Here is a 22,242-nt window from a genome sequence, read left to right on the forward strand (position 1 = left end):
GTCACAAAACAGTCTACATTTGAGCAAAAGAAGCTAGTAACATATTGGTTTGGACCTGCAGGCTATCCGGGGCAGTAACTGTCATTTGCAGAAGAAAGTACTAGGGAGTCATTAGAGGACATCTGAAAACCAAATCAAAAGTTACATAATAACTTGCCTAAAAACAGTGTCTTCATCCTAAACAAGCTTCTTCAACTCTTTTTCTGTCCTCAAAGACATTGCAATACTATCCCTTAAAATTCAACAAGGTTTAACTCGTGAACTACCTAAAATGGTAAGTTACCTCTGTATTTCTGAACCTGAACTAAAGAGATACAGCCCAAGAGCAGAATGTTTGAGAAAGCTACATCATTTGGGAATTACAAGAGACCACAATGAAAGATTTTTCTATTTTAGAATTAGAAGAGACTATAATATTTTAACTTTTGCTGTTGCTAAACTTCCTTTGCAGAATGTAAAATTACTTAGATGTTGTTAAGAATGCATTCTTATTCCTTTGATTTTTAAAACAATATAAGAAAGGATAAATTACAACATAATGCTAAATACTAAGGACTTTAAACTGTTTCAGAATAAGAAGGTCTAAGTGTACCATTACCATGACGCTACCAGGTGATGGTAGTGATCTACCTTAAAAATATGTATATTCTCTAAATTATTTTAAAATAATTCCCAAGATATTAAGATGACCAATGAAACAGCACAATACCAAAACCTTACAAAGCGAATAAGCAGCTGTACTCAAAACTGGTCAGCTATAATCTTAAAGTCTCTAATGTTATCTAGGACATTACAAAATTTATTTTATGGTTGTTGCTTTTCTCTTTAGAGTAGAATGCTGCAAACTGAAGATGACTGACCCACAATCAGCAGCTCTATATCATAGTCTTCCAGTTTAGATCTTTAATATGGAAGTCGATATGCACTGAGGCATCTGAATTTGCTTTACTAGTGTGAAAAGGCACTAGTCCCAGTTGCCTTACCACTGCCTCCTGCCTCCGTTCCAGTAAAGCAGATCCGATCCACTGGAGCGGCTCTCCTCTGGCATACCACCAGATCTCCCTACCCAACACATCACGTGGAAAGAAGGCAAGCCTGGGTAGGTAAGTAGAAAAGTATTTACACCAAAGCATACGCTAAAATGTAAGTGCTTTACATCCTCTGAAAGGGCAGGGTAGGAGAGGAGGGAAGAAAGACGAACTTTCATCCAGCCCTGGTGGGTTCCCAGCTCCCCATGCCTGCCCTTAGCCTGCTCTCGCTCACATGAAGCGGCCACAGCCCCGAGTCTGTGTACCAGCTGCAAAAATGCCGAAATGTGCTCCCGTTGATGATCTTGCTTCATCACACTGCTGGAAGGAGGCAGAACAGAGCTGGTGAGTGGTTTCTCCTCCTCTCCCCTGATAAAACAGTACGAACAGAGAGAGCAGAAGAGAAGCTGAACAGAAGCACTGAGAGCAGCTCCTCTCAGAACAGTACATCTGGCCGCCGCGTGACATACGGGGAGATCTCTCCTGTGCATGTCCAAAGCTACTGGACTTTTATAATCCTCTTAGTCACGTCTCCGTTTGCCTCTCGGGTCCCAAGATTTCCCACTTTAAAAATCTTTCCTATCCGTCTGAAAAACTTGGCCTTTACAGCCTTCTACTAAAACTCTGGTCTGGCTAACCTGCAGGGGCAGCTATGTAAAACTTTCCTTTAACTCAGCCACTTGCTTCTCCCACGCCTCGCTGTGTCCAGCGGTACTCTCCCACCAGACCCAACCACTGCTCCGCTTGGAGGATGAGCACTTCTTTAAATCATGTAAAGTAGAAAGAACATGGAAGGGAAAAAAAGACACCAAAAGCATCCTAAGTCAGCGGGGAGCCGCAGCAGGAAGCTGCTAACGTTTAACCCTCTAACACAGACTAAAACCAGTCTGGAATTCTCTGCTGGCTGTTTCAAGCCAGAGTGGAAGGCAGTGCCATCACCAGCTCTGCAGTGATACTGCAGACCCACCCTATTAAAAGATTCCTGTAAATATACATTTGATATCCCATAAAAGAAAAAAGTATATTTAATATTGTATATGTTTTAGTAAACTAACAATATTTAGCTCTATATATAAATATAAAAAATACACTTCCAACTAGAATTCATTTACAATTCATCTGTAATCAAAGTTTGCATCTTTCAGGTGGTAAGTCACCTAAACCTATACTTAACATCCAACCAAATACTCTTCCAGCGCTCACTTATCCCAAACATTTACAAGAACACAGAATATAGTGTTTTGCAAATGTTTAAATATAAACAAAACTTTACAATAAGCCGACCCTTCTTTTTTCACAGCTTAAACGATTCCTCATGTTTCAAACACTGGAATGATTTTATTTCTGCCAAATCTCTGAACAATCTAAAGATGTCACTGAAGGCCACTTAAAGTAAAAAACCTGACTGCTGCTAAGCAACCCAGAAAACACCCTTACATGTTCAATTGTTTAGTGCATTAAAAAAGTTTCACACGTATTGAGAATCCATGTATTCTGGACTCTGATGACAGTAATGTCTTCCACACAGAGGGTGAAAAGAAAATTCTGCAGGGTATGTTCGTATTTCAAAAAGGAATTGCTTATAAAGGACTAAAGATTTGATCAAATTTATTCACTGTTTCTACACATGGAATAGATTAGAAACAGATTCTCTCTTATCCGCTATTTTACACACACTCCAGAAGTAAATTTACTAAGAAAAAACAGCACTTACGTTTGTTTTATTAAAACAAAAGGTACCAAGATTCTTTTCTACTATAAAACAAAATTTTAAAAGTGTATTCCATACCCAGACTCTTTAAATCGATGTTATTTTAACTGCTCTAACTGCATATAAACAAAGGCCATTTAAAGCAATTTAATATTTCATCATTCTGTAGCACTTCTTATCTATGGATGCACTTACACATTCAGAAAAAGTGAGACCAAGTCTCATATTCTTTAAAGTAGATCATGATGAAACAAACTATTTCCATGTTACAGTAAGGACGATATGCATATGGATCCTTCATTTGAATTACATAAAACTACATATACATATTATTTAAATATATGTATTACACACACAGAGATAGGATTTTAAACACTTTTTTTAATCAAGTGATTAACCTTTCACTCATCATAGCTTCTGTAGCACAGTATAATGTTCTGCACAGGAACTACCTTACAACACAGCTTCTGGTTTAATTAATTGAGCAAACAGTTCGCTGAATCCCAGTTTATATTCCCCTCAAGCAACTCAATTACCTCACCATAAAGGTCATGGGGACTATCTTCAGAAGACATCAATCTGTTCAAGCTTTCCATAACATAAAAATGCATCACTTAATCCACCTAATATTTATTTTGGAATTAAGAATTTCATTTTTTACATTTCTCAAGATGCTTAGTCTTAAATTACCAATCTCATATATTCAGCTGCCATAAATTTACTGCAGGCACAGTCTGAACTGAACAGAGCCAATGAAAATAGATAAAATCAAAGCCCTCCATTCACACAAAGTTATTGGCAATAGAGAAAAAGGCAAATTTAAAGGTTAGTTTAAACCACTAATTCAGAGTGGCAATACAGATCCCTAAAACCAGACTTAGCTTCAAACGGGAAAAAGTATCATCACCTGTAGGTAGAATTTAAACATATTTTATAAACAAAAAAGGAATGGTGAAAATACATTTAAAAATTTGGAATATTTGGTAACCTTACCACGAAACTTTAGCATATCAATACAATTACAAATTTTAAAGCTTTATATAACAAGATACCAATAGCACAGGTAGATCACATAACAGACAGACTGTATATGCACGTTACATTATGAAAAAAACACACGTATATATCATATACGTTTAGAAGGACTGAAATGGCACTTTTTAAAAAAACTAGGATAAATTGTTAGTACTATCAATGCCTATCTCCAATTATCTATTAACACTGTTTCTTTCAGGCCAGATTTACTTGGCTTAATCCTGATTTTCCTCACAAGGAAATATAGCATAATTCCTTTCCAAGAATGAAGTTTAACCAAACAAAGCCCATGATCTGACCTGTTCCATGAGCAGCAGAATGTGATTTTGGTTTTGTTCTGCTAGTCATCTCATTGCTAGTACAGGCAATGAATCTAGTTTTTACAGATACTTCACACCAAGTAAGCAAGAAATAACACAGCCCAAACTTTTTTTTTTATATCCATATTCAAACTATATACTTATTTCACTTGAATGATCTGAGGTGAGGTCTCAATGAGGGCTGGAGCGCCTCTCCTACAAAGACAGGCTGAGAGAGTTGGGGTTGTTCAGCCTGGAGAAGAGAAGACTCCGGAGAGACCTTATAGCAGCCTTCCAGTACCTAAAGGGGGCCCATAGGAGAGATGGGGAGGGACTCTTTATCATGGAGTGTAGTGATAGGACAAGGGGTAACAGTTTCAAACTGAAAGATATTAGGAAGAAATTCTTTACTGTGAGGATGGTGAGGCAGTGGAACAGGTTGCCCAGAGAAGTTGTGGATGCCCCATCCCCGGAAGTGTTCAAGGCTAAATTGGATGGGGTTTTGAGCAACCTGGTCTAGCAGGAGGTGTCCCTGCCCATGGCAGGGGGGTAGGAACTAGGTGATCTTTAAGGTCCCTTACAATCCAAACCATTCTATGATTTTTGTTTTGTTGTTTGTGGTTTTTTTTTTCCTTTCCTTGGGACTTATTTTTATTTATAATTTTTGCTTTCAAAAGCTCTATAATATTCAAGCATCTAGAGCAAAAACATCCTGTGGCACCATAACTCTAACAAATAGAAGTTACCTTTACAAGTTAAAAAGCTTTAGAGAATGACTGAAAGACAAAAAAATGACCATCCCATAGTTTCTTAAATAAAATATTGGGCAGGCCCACAAAAAAAAAAAAAAGACAATCCTCTCTGTAGGACAGGGTGGTAAAAAGTACATATAAAAGTATTACAGAGAAGTTCTTCGGCATCTACATGCTGCAAGCCTCACAATAACCATATGAGCACAAGGATTACTGCTTATTTTTCCTCGAATACAATACTTGCAGACCTGACTGATATCACATATTTCTAGCGGAAAATGGAACTGAGACTCCGCAAAGCCTTGCAGGCCTGGCCTGCACAGAAGCTTAGCAAATGGAAAATGGACGGCTCACGCTTCACTTGGATCCACACATGTTCCCAACAGGCAAAAAGCCAAAAGAGGAATGGGAAGTCGCTATTTTCTTAATATTTGAGAGATTCTCCATGCAAGTTTATCAAGTTTTCTATGTAAGGAGTATTTTTCCCACAAGGTTTACAGCAACCTTTACACACCAGGGGAGTACTGGAATTGCATAGGAACAGGGAATTTGATGCCATGTTGCGGCTGGCACTGCACTGACCAGCCTCCTACCTCTGGGAAAAGGTTCAACCATCAAATCAGGTTGAGGAAATAAAAGTAATTTAATTGAGGTCTCAGGGCAGGTCAATGCAGGGTATTGCTCCTAGTCCAGTAACATTTCTATCAGGCTGCATTTGTACCTCTCTAGAGACGGTGTAACAGCTGAAATATTTGACTACATACATACATATCACTTATCAGCTGCTAACTACATCTTCAAGAAAATCTTCAACTGATTGCAGATTGTGTGCATCCTGGCAAGCGACCTCCCAAATGATCACAATGTACTCCAATAGTCCTTAGCCTGTGATAAAATGGGTCAAAAATCTGATCTTTAAAGTTCTAGGAGATATCAACCTGGGCAACTTTAAAAAAGAACCAAAAAACAAAACAACACAACAACCCTAAGCATTAAAAATAGTAGCTTTATTCCACAGCATTTATAAAGCTGTTGATCTCAAGATGCCAAATTCAAAAGACACAGCTGCTGGCAGCTGGCCATTTGGGAGGCAGTCAGTATGACTGGAAATCTCGTGCCTTTTATTGTCTGTCTTTCTCATCACAAGTAATACATTTATAAACATTTTTTAAAAACCCTTCACACTTGAAAGAAAAGAAGCCTAAAGACCAAGTTATCTCCTGTTTGTTCTCACTCACATGTGCAAGGAAGAGACTTCCAGGAAGGGTACATTGAGCAACAAGTTTTTCTGTGGTTTACACAATGAATCCAAGCGATAGAGATAACACGGCTGTGCTCCAATCTAAGCTGCATTAGGAAGACCTGTTTTCACAACTTGCTAACGTGCTATCAATGAGAACATAAAGCTGATAGGACACAGTGTAAAGCACAGCATGGAGTCCATGAACCACACCACTTGAACCAGTGAGGCCACTCCAGCCCACAGTCTGCTCCCACTGCTTGGCCACTGAACCACTGTCTAGTTTATTCAGTCCCTGTAAGTGAGCCCTGATGCCTCAGTTTAAGGCCAAGCAGTTAAGAAGCACACATGAGCTAACTAGGGATAATTATACCCTTGTGTGAGATGATGATGATTTGAAAAACTGTTTGAAGGCATCAGAGCAGCAGTGCTTTACGTACTGCCGCAGGAGACCTGTGTCCCAGTTAGCCCAGCCAGGCTGCAGGTCCCCCTCCCACCAGGGACCCTCCAGTCACGCTCCCACAGGCCAGAGCACCCCTGGCAAGACTGCAGTCTGCACCCAAACACAGCACCCATGCACCCCTCATGAGGACAAGCACAGAAGGTGCCCACTGAGACCTGCCCTGGCAGCAGCCACCTGCCCCAGCCACCAAGGGTGGTGGGACTCAGGTGCCAGCACCCTCCCCAGGCAGGGGCTGCAGCGGAGCCCACATTAGCCTGACCCAGCCCTTGCACACAAAAGACCGAGGGCACGTACTCATCTGTGTGTGCACACACGCTGCCACCAGCCACACAGCAGGGTCACCACGCATCACCTCCATACCAAACATCATTCAGGTTGGTGCAACCAAATGACACGGGAAGTGTGCTGGGCATTGTCCCTTGTTCTCAGTGCCACTTATTTAAAGCCCTGGCTACACCAACACTTAACACAGGCTATCCAAAATATTTCCTTATTTTTTCATCAATATATAAATATTTAAGGAAATAAGACAGGATGCAGCCTTGGCACAAGAGATGATACAAGGGTCAAAATAAAAATAGTAAGTGGGCATAAGGAGGAAGATGCCAGCTACCCCAACATTTTGATCTTCACTGTTCATTGTGAAGCAGCAGTTCCCAGGAAGAAGCCAGTGGTCAGCAACTAGCCTGTGAAACTGCATATCACACATCAAAAAAAATTGGAAGTGCTGTAAAATGGCAAACAATGACTTGCAAGATGATGATTAGCCTATATTTAGGAGCCACCATAAATTATAAAGTGGTAAGTGTCTAAAGAAAAGCATTAATCACACTAAACAAATAGAACAAGAATGAAAATTTTAAAGCTATTAGTGATTTTCTACCCATTCAAGAGAAACACAGATTAAAAATGCAAAGGCAACCTAAATAAAATACTGATGGAACAGTAGCAAGTTAAGTTTCACCGATATGACACTAAAAAGCATCAATAATCAGGCATAAGATAACTCAAGTTTTAAAAAAAAAAAAAAAATACATTTAAATCCTACCAGGACTTTTAAAGGTGGGATTTACAGACCACTTTTTTCCCAGCAAATGTTTCTCACTGCTCTGGGGAAGGCAAATTGACCCCTATTCTCAGTCACAATTTTATCAACCCTGGAGTACAGTTCAGGCTGCAACGTGCCATTTTTAATACTGGTATCTGATCAGACATTTACCTAAAATGGCTTAGTTATAGTCTTACGCAACACATATTAATAAATATTATGCTCTAATATTACAGTCCAGTATTAGATTTAGTATTTTAACTCAAAAATTTAAAATGTAAAATTAACATTAAGGTTTGTAGTTACGAATTCTTTGATTACTTTGCTCTCCAAGAGACATTAGTGATCTCACTTCAGCACTGAACACTGCAAAAGTGACAAGTCTCCAGATTTTATGGATTGTTTCCTTTTCAGAAAAAGGAGAAAATTCATAAAATGAAATTTTGCTTCTGTCCCATCACTGGGCACCACTGAGAAGAGTCTGGCTCCCTCTGCTTATACCCCCTTACACACATACACAAAATTAATAAAGTCTTCCCTGTATCGTCTCTTCTCAAGATTAAAGCTAATCAGTCCCTGATTTCTCAGCCTCTATGTCAGATGCTCCAGTCCCTCAATAGCTTTGTGACCCTTTTTTGGGCTTCTTCCAGTATGCCTACGCCTCTCTTGTACTGGGGAACCCAGGTTTGGACACAGCACTCCTGATGTGTCTCACCAGGGATGAGTAGCAAGCAAGGATCACCACCCTCAACCTGCTGGCAACACTCTTTCTCATGCAACCCAGAATGCTATAGGGTTTCTTTGTCACAATGCCACACTGTGGGCTTGCTCATGATCAGATTGTCCATCATGACCCTCAGGTCCTTCTCTGCTATGCTGCTCTCCAGCCTGACAGGCCCAAACCTGTGATGGTAGATGGGGTAACTCCTCCTCTGGTGCTGCACTTCATGTTTCCTTTTGTTGAACTTCATCACATTGCTGTTGGCCAATTTCTCCAGCCTGTCAAGGTCCCTCTGAATAGCTGCCTTCCATCTTCACATCCCTGACCAGCTTTTCCTTGCTTGCAGGTACACAGTCCAGCAGAGCACCTCCTGTTGTTGCCTTTTTGATCACCTACATTTGGAAGTTGTCATGAATGCACTCCAGAAGTCTTCTACATTGCTTGTGCCCCTGATGCTTGTTCCTCCAGTAGACAGCAGGGTGGTTAGAGTCCTCCATGGAGACCGAGGCTTGCACACATGAGGCTTCTTCCAGTTGTGTGAAGAAGGCCTCATCTGCTGCTTCTTCCTAATCAGTTGGTCTGTACCAGACACCCGTAACACCACCCATACTGGTCTACCCAATAATCCTGACCCATGCACTAGTCATCCATTGGCTCATCATCTGTCCCAAGGCAGAGCTCCATGGAACCCCACTGCTCTCTCACATAAAAGGGCAACACCTCCTCCTCAGCATCCTGGAGAACCTGTAACCAGTCATGGAAGGACTCCAATCCCAAGAGCTATCTCACCACACCTCTCCAACCTCAGCAGAATCATAGCCCTGTGACTGCATGCAGACCTCCACTTCCACCTCTCTGATATCCATGCTGCCTACATTAGCATCAGGCACTGCAAGGAGGTACCCACTCAAGTGGATCTCCCAGAAAAGGCATGAGAGCTTCTCCTGTAACTATCCCGCAGGCAGATGCCTACTGCATGCCTTCCCGATTTCTGTGCCCTGGTTTCTATTACACTACAGCCAGGATAATGACTAGGACAGACCAATGTTGCTACATGCCCATCAACCTCTCCTCATGAAATATGGTTTGCAGCAGCAGAATTGAATGTAGTTATGCCACTAAGCAAGCGGCATATCCATTCAGATGCTTAGCGTCATCTCTGTTCTGCACTTGTTTTAAACCCCCTAGCCATCACACCCATCTCTTCTTGCATCACCCCACCCAGTATCCAAAAACTACAGTTATGTATAAATATGAGAGAACCTGTTGAATACCCAGACTCCTCAGACAATTAGCTAGAGACAGAACAGCAGAAAGGATACAGCTCCGTTCTCTATAAAGATTCCAGTTACTCCAATAGCTCCACACATACCCTGTCAGAGGGCTGCTGTCACTCATGAGCCTTCCCTCACAATATCAATGAACCTTTAACAGGAAATACTGTTTTTGTTTAAATTACATATTCCTTTTCCAGTAAAGAGGATATCACTGTAGACATCTTTACATAAATCAGCTATAAAAGGCCCTGAAGCATGAAGGGTTACATTGCCCCATGCAATAGTCATACTGATCTGAAGCAGAGACAAGAAAGCCTACTCATAAACAAAAATAGATAATGAACAAAAGTTCCAGATATATTCAAGGAATGCTTTTAGTTGCTTAAGTCAAAATTATTTTTAAAGTTACCACTGATTAACAGGTAGCATCTTAAAGAAGAAATCCTTAAATCAAGTCCTCATTCCCTCAGCTACACACAATTAATAAGCTATCTGAACTCCAACTAATGTGTAGTCATATTAGTTTTTATGCTCAAAGTTCATGAAAGTCACTACTGAGTCTTCACAGTAAGGGATACTACTGTGACAAAATTAAATTTAAAAAGCTATTAATTCTTCAACACAGAGGTCTGAAATTAAAGGAAACTAATATGTTTCATTGTTTGACAGGCATAAAGCCAAGAGCCTGAAATAAGTACTCAAAATAGGACATATTTTCCAATGGAGGTAAAGATTACAATATAACCAACAGGAATGTGCAAGCCAGCAATACTTAACTTAGCAGTTCATGCCAAACCATGATAGTCCGTTGTACTACTTAAAAAACACTGAAACTTGAGAAAGTGGTATTATTACAATTGTTAACAATGGAATGCAAGAACATTTTTATACTACAAGTCACACAAATTCATTTCATATATTTATTTTTGTAGAAATAGACTATTCAGCATTTTGGGAATTTGAAAACCTGACAAAGAACTTTAATATTTTCTTTCTGCTACATGCAAGTTAAACACCAAATGTAAATGCTATTAGAAAAGTTCCAGTTTCGCCACAACTATGTCCTTGTCCAGGTTATGCTGATACAGTTCAAGGAACAAAAAAATCATAAAAACCACCAACAGAAATCTCACAATTTAGTTTAAAAAAAAAGCAAAAACATTTTCTTCCTCTAGGAAAAGAAACTGTGTTTAGAACCTAGTAAAGTAAAGAGTTTGAGAAAATATTTCACTAAGAATCTGGTCAAAGAAATGACATACGTCACATCTCTTAAAGCTCCAACAGGGACTCGGGGAACTTTAAACAGGAATATAAATCAACAGCACTCTGAGTATTTTTAACTTCAGTTGCAAGCAAGGTACACTAATTATTTGAAGGATCACAGTACATTTTGTTTTATTATACAGAATTCTGCCACCATCATACACATACAAAAAAATCCAGAAGCAGTAATTCTTGCGTAGCCATTTAAATATAAAAACCCAACATAAATTTAACACGGCGCTTGCCATCTCCACACAGAAGCCATCAGAGTCAGGACCAGTCTATTTAAGTTACAATTGCCTATTAAGCAGTTAACTAGCTCAAAACCTATTAATTCATGTCTTTAGGATCTAGCTTCTAATAAAACTACTGTTTGTAGCAAAGTCTCAGCAGAGCGCCAGGTTTTCTAAAACATCTTCATCTTCTTCAGTACATTCAAATACAAGTGTTTTTCTTACCCCCCCATCCCCTCCAAACGTTGCTTGTCACACTTACATCAATTTACCATTCTCTGTAGTTGAAACAAACTAATAGAGAGGTTTAAGAAAAGTATTAAAAGGATGCTTTCCCACATAGTTACACATTAAGTAGGGAAAATATACTTGCTTAAATACAGCAAGTTTCACCTGATGGATCAGCAAACAAAATAAATTGGTTATCATCCAGGCATCATAACTAGGCATTGCATAAGTACAGTCTTGGGATCAGGCAACAGCCTCAAGGGTGACCTTTAGGCAAAGGAATTAACAACTGGTTTTCAGTAGATTTACAGTAAATAAGTTTCACCTGGATTACATTGTGCAAAAAAGTTATCCAAGTATTTATTTTACTTCCCTCTAAGAAAAGCAGGGCTTCTTTTGGTGAAAAATTACTAATCAAGCATTTTTCTAACTCCCCATGACAGGCAAAGAGCACCAAAACTGAGGGAGCAGGACGGGGGAAAGCTCACCCAACACTGCAATGGCAGCAGGGAGAGCTACACAAAGGTACTCAGTCAAATGAGCTGCTTGAACTGACTGTTCACACTAAATTTGAATTACTTTTATCCTTACAGCCTGAAAAATAGTAAGTGATCCTTTATTATTTTTAGAAATTAAGTCTACATTATGTAAATTAAGACTGACATGATTCCTATAAATTCAGATTTACTGCAGTTAACATATGAAGGCACTAATGACAGTCAGCACAGGTCACTACTATTTTCCAAGATTCCCCACTCCGTATCAACACAACCTGCTCTGGAAGATGAGCTCAACAGCAAACAGGGTGCTTGAGGTGACGAGTACTCTTCAGAACTTCCTGAGCATGTAGGCCTATGCTTTTCTTCATGTTTTTGTTTATCAATAGCCAAGACAAATGCTGAATTACCTCATGAAAGAAAACAAAACGCAAAAGCACCCATAAAGTCTCTAGATTCCAAAATAAAAAATTACTCAATAGAGTCACCAAACCAAAAGATGATGCATAAAAAGCCCAAAACAGAACAGAGAAAAGCTGAATTCTAACAGGCACATAGCTGTTTTTTTAAAGAAAGAGGTATATGTAATATGGCACCCACACCATTGCTAGAGTCAGATTCTTCTTAAAAACAATGACGTGGATTTGGTTTTTTTACCCAAATACTGTTGTATGTTGGTGCACTATAAAGTCACAAAGTATTTAAGCATGTGCTGTACATGGATCCCATCAAATCCCCCAATGTCTGTTGAAGAACATGGCATAGAAAAAGGATTATCTGAAATACAAGACCAGCATAACAGTTTGTATCCAAGAATAAAACACACCATGCAAGAGAAAAAGGTGGTGTTGGGGTTTTTTGTTGGTTTTGTTTTGGACGGCGGTGGTGGTTGTGGTTTTGTTTTTTTAAGGTGCATGGACAACTTGTCTAAGTCTATTGATGGTTATGACATTAGCCCTTAAGATTATACTTTCTGGACAGCTTTTCTAAGTTTAGTGTTTTGCATTTTTGTAATAATACTCAGCTGCTATGGTAACAGGCACTCAAACATTCACTAAATCATTCCACAGTGTCAAGTCACCTGAGTGTTCACCAGAATTTAGTGCGGAACAGCTATAATTAATAGGGCTACTACAAAATATCATCTTCTGTCACTGCTGAAAAGAATAGCTGATGAGTTTATTCAAAAATAATAGAGAATAATAATAATAAAGAAAATATTTTTTCTTTCTGGAAAAAGTAAAAGTTTAGAGATCTGTTCACCAACAAACTCTGATGCAAGACACACAGCATAAGATAGCTTACATCCCACTGCAAAGAGTGAGACTTGTTTATGGAACATTATTCTGCTCATCTATAAGCAAGTAATAAAACAGTCATACAACATAGTTGGGCACAACAGGAAAATATTATTCTTACGTCCAAGGTTTTTACCACAGCTTTTGCATTTTCTGACATTACGAACAGAAAAAGCAAAGCTCTCAGAAAAGCTCCCTCTCCCTTCTATTTGATATATTTATCTTAAGGCTATTCAGAACCAAACTTCAACACACCAAAAATGCTAAAACAACTTTTTCAAAGTGGAAAAAAAATAAAATAGCAGTAGCACTCAAACCTATCAATATTTTCTGACACCTCAATTCAGATTTGGTTTCTGCTTCAGGTACAGCTGGTAGCAAACGGGCTACATTGATTCTTTTTTTGAAAGAGGTACCCGGTGTCTTGCTACAGTACTTACTCCAGGGGTGGACTCTGCATGTGACAGTAGGGTACCCCAGTCTCCCACAAGGGCCACACAGTCTGCTGAACTCAACGCTGTCCCCCCAAAAAACTAACCACAAGACATCAAGTGCAGGAAAGATGAGAATAACCACGTCAGAAATGCATATAAAATTCAGCAACACAATCACAGAATGTAACAGAAGCACCAAGCCAAACACTGAGCTTCTTTCTATCCTTGATTGTTTTGGTTTTGGTTTTTTTTTCACATTTCATCATTAGTACAGTAAACAACAGATGTTGACCAGCAAAAAAATAAGGGATCCCCGAGCAAGAATGAGAACACTTCCTGACAGGTTTCTTCAACAGATGCTGTTTCAAACTTGGCTTTAAAGCCAAGTTTTCACTTGGCTTTATGGCTCTCACTTTCCCATAATATAAGAAAGCTATGATGAACACTACAAGAAATCATAAGTTTTTAAATCATTTAAGAAGTAACTTTCACAACTGTAAACATGTTCTCTAGCAGCTGGTAAAAGCAAAAGAAGAGCCTTTAAGCATTTAAGATGAACAAGTAGTTCTATTTACACCAGCTTGAGTTTAAAAAAAAAAAGGCAAAAAAATTGATAACTTTTGGAAATTGGAAATCCGGTCATCACCACTTAGACTACAAAGATGTTCCCCTTCCATTTTTTGCATGTTTTAAGAACTTACAGTGAGGGACCTAGTATTAGAAGCCATAGGAAACACGACCCTAGGAATTGTCTAACCCAAGTTAGTTGCTGGAGATGGCACACTACTTCCTTTTCAATGTTCCTTTCCTACTAGGGGGAGTCAAAGTTTCCAATCCCAAAAGATGACCACAAAAAAAAAGGGGGGGAGGGGGAGAAGAGGTTAAAAAATAAAATCAACTTTAGCTCGTGATCAGCAGTATAACTGACTCCGAATTTATGGGTACCAGTTACAAAACTGGCTTCATGATGCTTTGTGACACCCTGGCGGTAGGAAGTCAAGAGATGAGATGAAAACTTGTAAAGTACAGAGAGGAAACTGAATGAAAGCGATAATTTTTAACAAATAGTTCACAGTTTTCTGACAGAAAGAATGATTATGCTTGCCTCATGCTTCCTAATAAGCAGGTTTTCATTATCAGTAAGTCAGAAAGTTTAGATTTTCACACAAAATCACTCATTACCCAGTCCAACAGGTACTTTTCTTCAGAAAAAGGATAACTATATGATGCAAAAACTCCTCAAACCATCACCTGAAGCATTCGTATTCTAGACTGGACACACAGGAACCTCTCATCAAAAAGCAAGCAGCATTTACTCCCTGTACTCTATCAATCAAACACTTTTTACTACACTCTTATAAGAAAAAAAAAAACTTTAAAAAGAAGCAAGCTAAAAAAAGATCTCACATTTTGACACTGGTTACTACTGGATGACACAACCTATGCAGTATTTGGATTCTGCTTAGGAGCTTTGTTTACCCTCGCATGCTTACTACCTCAGGCAGTAGAGGGAAAGGCTGTGTGGGGGATGAGATAATGGAAATTTATTTTGCTACTAGAGGAAAATTTTAGGGCAACCTTCAGTCTTCTTAAAGCACTTTGTAAGTTTTGATCCTTTTTCCTACCACTTCATACACAGAAATACTTTTTCTTCTCAATACCCATGTGTTTTTGGTTTTAAGACACTTTTGATGAGCACATCTTCGTAAACAGTTGTTGCTGTTTGTGAGATTTCTGTTCCTCTGAATTCCTTTCTCTTTACTGCATTACATAATGAGATTTTTCTACTAGCACTAAAGTATTAAACGATTAAAGATTAACTCACCCCCAGGGAGAGAGAATCTCAATTAGAAAAATTCCAATCATTGTAGTCACCAAGTCAAACCGCAGCTCTTCAGTGACCAAACCAACTCACCCTCTCGCGTCCCTCTGGTAGCTCCCACAGCCTCCCATTGCTGGTGGAGGCAGGTGCTCAGGCAGGAGATGGCCAGGCAGTGAGCACCTACAGCTTCCAATAAAGCAATGAAACGCTTTCCCTCTGACACACCACATGGACTATAGCGAAATATTTGTCAGGGGTTTATTTGTTTTGAAACTGCAGGTAAAATACAGGCGTTAACATGGTAAGTGTAACATTAAGTGTTTACAAAACAGTAGTCCCAGTGGAAAGAGTAAGCTTCTCGAAACCACCATCCTCTTTCCTTGTTGATGCAAACATGCTCTAAGATTTGTCCGTGTAAGACCTGAAACTCACCTCCGTTCTCATGGGCTCTTCAGAGCAGACAGTAGGGAACAGCCCAGGGGAATCGCCCCACTCCACAACATCCTCAACCGGTTTAAATCTATTTATCTGCTCTTCAGCAACAAAACCAGCAAGTGTTACTCTTACACTATTTTGTCAAAAACTGCCTACGTAACTTCCACTGAGAGTGAGATAATTCAAAACATACCGGGACAAAATATGTAGACTTAAGTTAGGAAAAAAGAAAAAAAAAAAAAAAGAAAGCGGAGCCAAAGGCAGCGCAGGTCCTGAGGCAGCGGCCGCCGCTGTCAGCTCCGCCGGCGCCGTCCCCGCTCCTCCGGCCGGGACACCCGGCTGCGGAGGCTCCCTCCCCGCGACACGGCTGTTCCTCGAAAGCCCAGAGCCTGAACGGCCCCGCCACAGCAGGGATACCATATTTTTCGAGCGGGATTTCTGAGAGACCTCGACCTTCAGCGCCACAGCCTCCCGGTGCGGGAGGAGCCCCGGTGGGGCCGGCCGCCGACACCACCCGCGACGCCGGGGGCCGCCCGGCCCAGAGCCGCCTCTGACGGCCCAGGGGTGCCCCCGCCACCCACTCCCGGCGGGTAACATGGAGCCTCCTCCCCCCGCAGCCCCGCCGGGGGAGGCCGCGACGGCGCCCAGGACCGGCCGGCGGGGCTCTCGCCGGACCCAAGCCCTTGGCCAGCCCCCGGCCGCCCCTCTGCGGCGCCGGAGGGGCTGACAGGAGGGTCCCCGGCCCAGCCCGCCATGTCCTGCCTTCCCCTTCCCCACCGGGACGGCGACGCGGCCCCCTCCCCTCCCAGGCCGCCACCGCCGCCGCCCCGCGCCCCCCGGGGACCGCCGCCGCCTCTCCCCGCCCTCACCTTGGAGCATGGCCTCCAGTTTCTTCCTGTCCACCCGGAATCGCTCCTCACCCCACTCAGGGCTGTGCAGGGGCCGCGGCGGGCCGGACGAGTCCTCCTCGGAGCCGGGCACGGGCGAGTCGGTGCTGCGCTCGCTGTTAGAGCCCGGGTCGGAGAGGGGCTGCTGCAGGTACCCGCTCAGCGGGTCGCACTGAGCCGCCATGGCGCTGCCGGGCGGACCCCGCCGCCGCTCCGAGCCCCACTCGGCCACCTCCCCGCGGGACGCTATCTGCCCCCACAGCCGCCCCCCCGGCTCATCCCAGCCGCCGCCTGCCAGAGTCCCGGCCCCGGCGCCGCCGCCTGCGCCCGCCTCTGCCTCCGGCTCCCTGCCGAGTGTGCGCGTCCCCGGGCCGGCGGTGGCGTCCGCGGCTCGGCGGCGCCCCCAGCCCGCCCGCAGCCCGCACAGCATCTCCGCCTCCATTGGGCCGCCGCCGGCCCGCCGGGGAGGGGCCGGGGATATCCCCGGCCGCGGCCCGGGAGCAGGGGGCGGCGGCGCGGCGCGGCGGGAGGAGGGAGGGGAGGGCAGGGCCGGGCCGGGGGAGGGGAGGTGCCGCCCCCCAACGGCACCGCCTCAGCCTCAGGGCCGGGGTCCCTGTCAGCGGGGCTCTGTGGCCGCCCCGTCCGCCCTGGAGAGCGATCCCCGCTCGGGGCAGGCCGCGCCGTGAGGTGAGGGGTGCCGCGCTGCCCGCCGCCCCTTCCCCCGTCCCGCCTCCGCCGCCTGAGGGAGGGCGGGCGGCGATCGCGCGGGGCCGGGTGAAGCGCACGACGGGCCGGGTGGGGGGCCTGGAAAAAGGACACCCCCCCCAGCCTAAAAACGATCGCCCCGAGACGTGCCTGTGTGCCCAGGAGAAACGGGCGAGCCATGGTTTTGCAGGCGTGTGCCGGGAACGCCGCTGTCTCGGCGTGGCGGCCGGATCTCCTCACGGCGAGGAGGCAGGGCCCTGGCTGTGGCTCGGCCGTTGGTCTGTAGGAAGCCTCAGGGAAGGCCAAGTGCCTGGTGCTGCTGCCCGGCACCGCAGGGAACCGGGTTCCTTGGCATCCCTCACCTTCCCGGCGGCGGGTGCGTGGCGTTCATCCGCACCCAGCATCCCAGTGCCAGATTTTACCAGTTTGTTTCACTTTACAAACGGTTTAAGCCCCAAAGAATGCACTAGTGGCCCGTGCAGCCACGCTGGCCCAGTTGCGGCTGTGGCTTTTTCCTGTTCCTGGGGCCAGACACGCTGCCTGGGAGGCCGATCGCTGCCCAAATCGGGTAGGGGAGGGCAAGGCGCACACACCCATCTCACTTTGGGTCTCTGCAGTGCCAGCCAACTCTTCTCCTGAATCTGAGAAGTCCTTTCTGACAAAAAAAGTTATGCTGCACATCACGCATTCCAACAAAAGCTTTCTGTTTTGATGAATCAGTGTTTTCTGGTGAAAAAGCCATCAGCTACAAGGTTCTCCGGCAGCACCGTGTCTGGAATCCCTCGAGGTATCCCACCCTGGGAGCATCACAGCTCACCCCCAGTGCTCTCTGTCCTCTGTGTTCTCCAGCATTAGAGCATCCGTGTATTTATGATGGCCAAACCAAGTTGCTGTGCGCACGCTGGAAAGCCATACAGAAATCCCAGCTGACTTAGGTGATGGTGGACTCGCCTCACAGTCAACATCAACTTGAAAGGACCATGTTAAAATTCGTCAGGAGCTGCGCTGGTACTCCAGGTAGATGGGAACTGCGCTGTGCCCAGTTGCAACGTGCAGTCATTTTTACAGAGGTTCAGGTTCCGGCTTATTACATCTTTACATGTTTCCCACTTAGCGCCATGACAGTGTGAATTCTGCAACACCCATGGTTTCATTTCTACCGAACATTGTGTGCACGGAGGGAGGCACTCTTTGAGGAAACATCTAGTATTCAGTCGTCTTTAAGTCTCTTGGTGGTCTCAGCCTCTGTGGATGCTAGCCAGGGGTTTGCAGGCACTCCTCACAAGATCCTGGTACTTCTCATGACCATGAGAAATAAAATGGCTAAAGTCAAAAACAATAGAACAAAATATGAATATATGTCATGAAAACACTGCAATCTCCATTTCTTTCAATAGTTTGCTTGTAGTGTGGCAATACTTCAGGTCTATAGGGCAGTCTGAGGAAAGACTGAAAGCCTTTTTCTTCCCAGTTGAGAAGTTTACAGTTATCAACCACTTTTTTTTTTTTTTTTTTTTCAGATGGGCAAGTGAACATTGCCCGTATCAAAACAACCTGAAATTCAGCAAAGTCTGCTGCCTCGCCCCAGATCAGCACCACCTGGAGTTGTCTGTCTTCTAGATGTCAGGACGGGTGAGTTACACAATCCAAATGTTCAGAAGTTATGAGTGTCGACAGCACCAATTACAGTCCACAGCAGCTACAGGTGCTTAGCACCTCTGAGCAAAACAATTATTTGGGTATTTTCCACTCATAAACTAGCAAGATTTATAGTCAGAGATTCTCAGAGTAGGAGGTCCCTTTCCTTGCGTTTTATCAGTTCCTCCAATATAGCCACAGAAGCTTTCTTTCTCAATTAGCTAGGGCTGAACTCAGCGGTTGTTGTTTTTCAGCAAGCCTGTAAACAATATTATAATTCAAAGATCTCTTAAAAAATAATGATGTACACAGTTTAGTTTTTAATCACTGAAAATAACCCTTTCATGGTGTGGTTTTAGACTAAAAATAAGAAGTAAACTCTCTGATTTCCTATTTAAATCCATATAAATGGTCAAAAAAAGAAACAGCTTTAGTGATTAGGAGTTATTGGTAGTATATATTCAGTAGAGTATCGCTTCTGTTGCATGAATGGCATTTTATTTGTCCAGTATATTGCAGTGGAAGAATAAAACGTCTGTTACGCAGAAAACTTGAACTAAGTAGAAAACCACATTTTTAATGACTAAAATAATATTAAATGTGGATACAATTGGGGAAAATGGGTGGAAGTTGGCAGATAAAAGATCAAATGGCTAGTATGAACATCAGCTGAAGTTGACTTTGGCATATACAATTTATGTTGGCCATTTTTCTGTGGCCAGTAGCTTGATCAGAGAAAACAATAACAGGATCTTTCTCATTTTGGCATACCATGTCTATTTTGCTACATTCTGTCTCTCTTTTTTCATCCCGGTCTCTTTTCCTCACCTCACACACACATAATATCTGCAAATCTCAGAAAAAGCGAAACTGAACGGAAGCGTTTTATTCTCACACTCAGGCTATATGCAAAGTCTATTGTATAATATTTGTTGGGCTGAAGTAGATCCTATGATTTTAAAGCAGATTGATGAATTGGTTGATCTGCTGTAATAAGTCACATCTCTTTGGGACTATGTAAACCCCACAAATTGAGAGCGGTATAGGATCTCTCCTGTGAAGAAAGTGGGTCTGCCCTTGGGCCTGCGGATGAGAAATGACAGTCACTAATCAGAGAGCAGCATTAAATGGCTTCAGGTCTGCCTTAGGGCTGCTGCCAAAGCATGAAGCTGATGTATTGCTTCACTCCGTAAGCGCAAGATGTAGAGGTTATCTATCAATGGAAGAGTGATGCAATGTCACTTATAATTAACACAGCACAGTCTGTATTCCAGAGCTTGCATTTATTTATTACTCTCAGATTTATTTACTTCATAACACCATTATGAAGCAAAGTGCTGTCATCTGTATTTTTTTTGAGGTGGGAGCCATGCACTAAAAGACCATCTCAGAAAGCTACAAATTAAGGGTGGGGAAAGAGAAGGAGGGACACAGAATCTTTAAATGTGATCTGTGGTATCTAGAAGTGTTTTTCTAGGAAGAATGCTAAATTTGGGTTTAGTTGTTTAGGAGAAGTTTATTACTGGTTAAAATTAATGCCGGGGGTGCTTTGAAAGGCATTATTTATTGCATTCTTTTATTTTGCAGAAAAGCCCGTCATATTTTGACTTTCATAATGTAGTCTACTTTTCCCAAGTAGGCCCCATTAACTCCAATTTCTCAGAATAATAGAGTGTGACCTACTGTGTACTAAAGTACCATGCACTTGAGGCACACCAGCAAATAAATAAAAGGTCCTCCACAAGCAAATAAATAAAAGGTCCTCCACAGCTGTTATAAAAACTTTTCCACTCCTAGAAATTCCCAAGATGAATCCTTTTTCTAGCCATAAGAGCAGAGAAATTCTGAAACATCTTCTTAGTTATACTGAATCATTGAGCCATAAAAAAAGATGGAAAGAGATCTCAAAAAGGCCATCTAGTTCATCTCCTAACTATGCTGAGTTCGTTCCTGACAAATACTTGTTTATCCACTTCTTTACAATTTCTAATGATGAGGTCTCCATGACCTCTCCAGGAAATTCCTGTGCTTCACTTACCATCAAGAAGTACTTTTTCCCCTTAATAAGTAACTTGAATTATTCTTGCTGCAACTTAAAGCCTTTAATTCTTGTCCTGCCCACCATGGACATGGTGAACAGATTATTTTTTCTTTATATCAACCTTCGATGCTTGTGAAGGCTTTTATCAAGCATTGATCAGTCCTAAAGTGTTCTTTTCATTTAGCTGGTCACTCCTAAGTCTTTCAGCCCATTCTCAGAGGTCGTGTTTCTTGTTGCTCTGCAGCAAACTCTTTTCACAGTAGTCTACATCCTTCCTTAAATACAAAGCATAAAACCGGAGAGAGTACCCCAGCTGAGACCTTACCAGTGCTGAACAGAACTGCACGATCTTATCAGGTGTCTCACAAGCTGTACTCCTGCTCATTCATCTCTGTGTCGTGCTTATCCTGTCTCCATGGCATGACATTACTGGCTTGCGTTGACATACTGTAATCCCTAAGTCCTTTTCTGAAAAACTACTGTCTAACTAATGGTTCCTCATTGTGTATTTGTGGTCTTGATTACTCTTGCTCAGCATGGTCTCCTGGTCTTGCCCCTACTGAATTTCATCCTGTTTTTCTTAAAGACCGTTTTCCTGATTTTTTAAAGTCTATTTGCACTAATTCTGTACTTTTGCAGTTTTATTTTTTATGCCTCTAAGAAGCATACTTTCAGTTCCTCACCTGGATCATCAATGAAACACGGAACAGATATGGGCCCAGAATGGAGTATCACAACCCTATTTAATGCATCTTTCCATTTTGACAGTGAAACAATGGTACTGCTCCTGTGTGGAGATGCTTATTCACCCATTTTTATGTCATCGACTGACAATTTTTGCTATACTTTATGGGAATGTTACAGGAAACAGGGTTTAAACCCTACTCCAGCCCCGAAGTATGGCCTCTGCTGCTACTCCCCTGTCTGCAGACATCCCTGGTCTGTTATAGCAGCACATTAGTCTGATAGGATTTATTCTTGTCACATCTATACTGGCTGTGTATAGATCATCTTCTTAAGTTAGTTACCTGTTCCAATTTGTGTGATACTTTTTTTCCCCAGAATGTTTCCGGGAGCTGAAGTTAAACTAACTAGGCTGAAATTTCTTGGTTACTTTCCTGCCTGTTTTAAAGAGTCAATATATTTGACCTTTTCTAGTTTTCTGGTACCTCAATCATCACTAAAGA

The 22,242-nt window shown here is 42.5% G+C and overlaps 1 protein-coding gene across 1 annotated transcript in view; it reads right to left on the minus strand.

Moving 5' to 3' along the window:
• Nucleotides 1-17,052, minus strand: part of BICC1 (BicC family RNA binding protein 1) — a 113,639-nt gene extending 96,587 nt beyond the window's left edge. Inside the window, exon 1 of the mRNA XM_074592036.1 lies at nucleotides 16,654-17,052. Within this exon, the coding sequence (XP_074448137.1) occupies nucleotides 16,654-16,855 (202 nt within the window). The 5' untranslated portion in view covers nucleotides 16,856-17,052. The remainder of the gene's footprint in view (nucleotides 1-16,653) is intronic.
• Nucleotides 17,053-22,242: the final 5,190 nt, after the last annotated feature.

Source organism: Larus michahellis, chromosome 6 (genome assembly GCF_964199755.1).
Source record: "Larus michahellis chromosome 6, bLarMic1.1, whole genome shotgun sequence".
Classification (NCBI taxonomy): Eukaryota; Metazoa; Chordata; class Aves; order Charadriiformes; family Laridae; genus Larus; species Larus michahellis.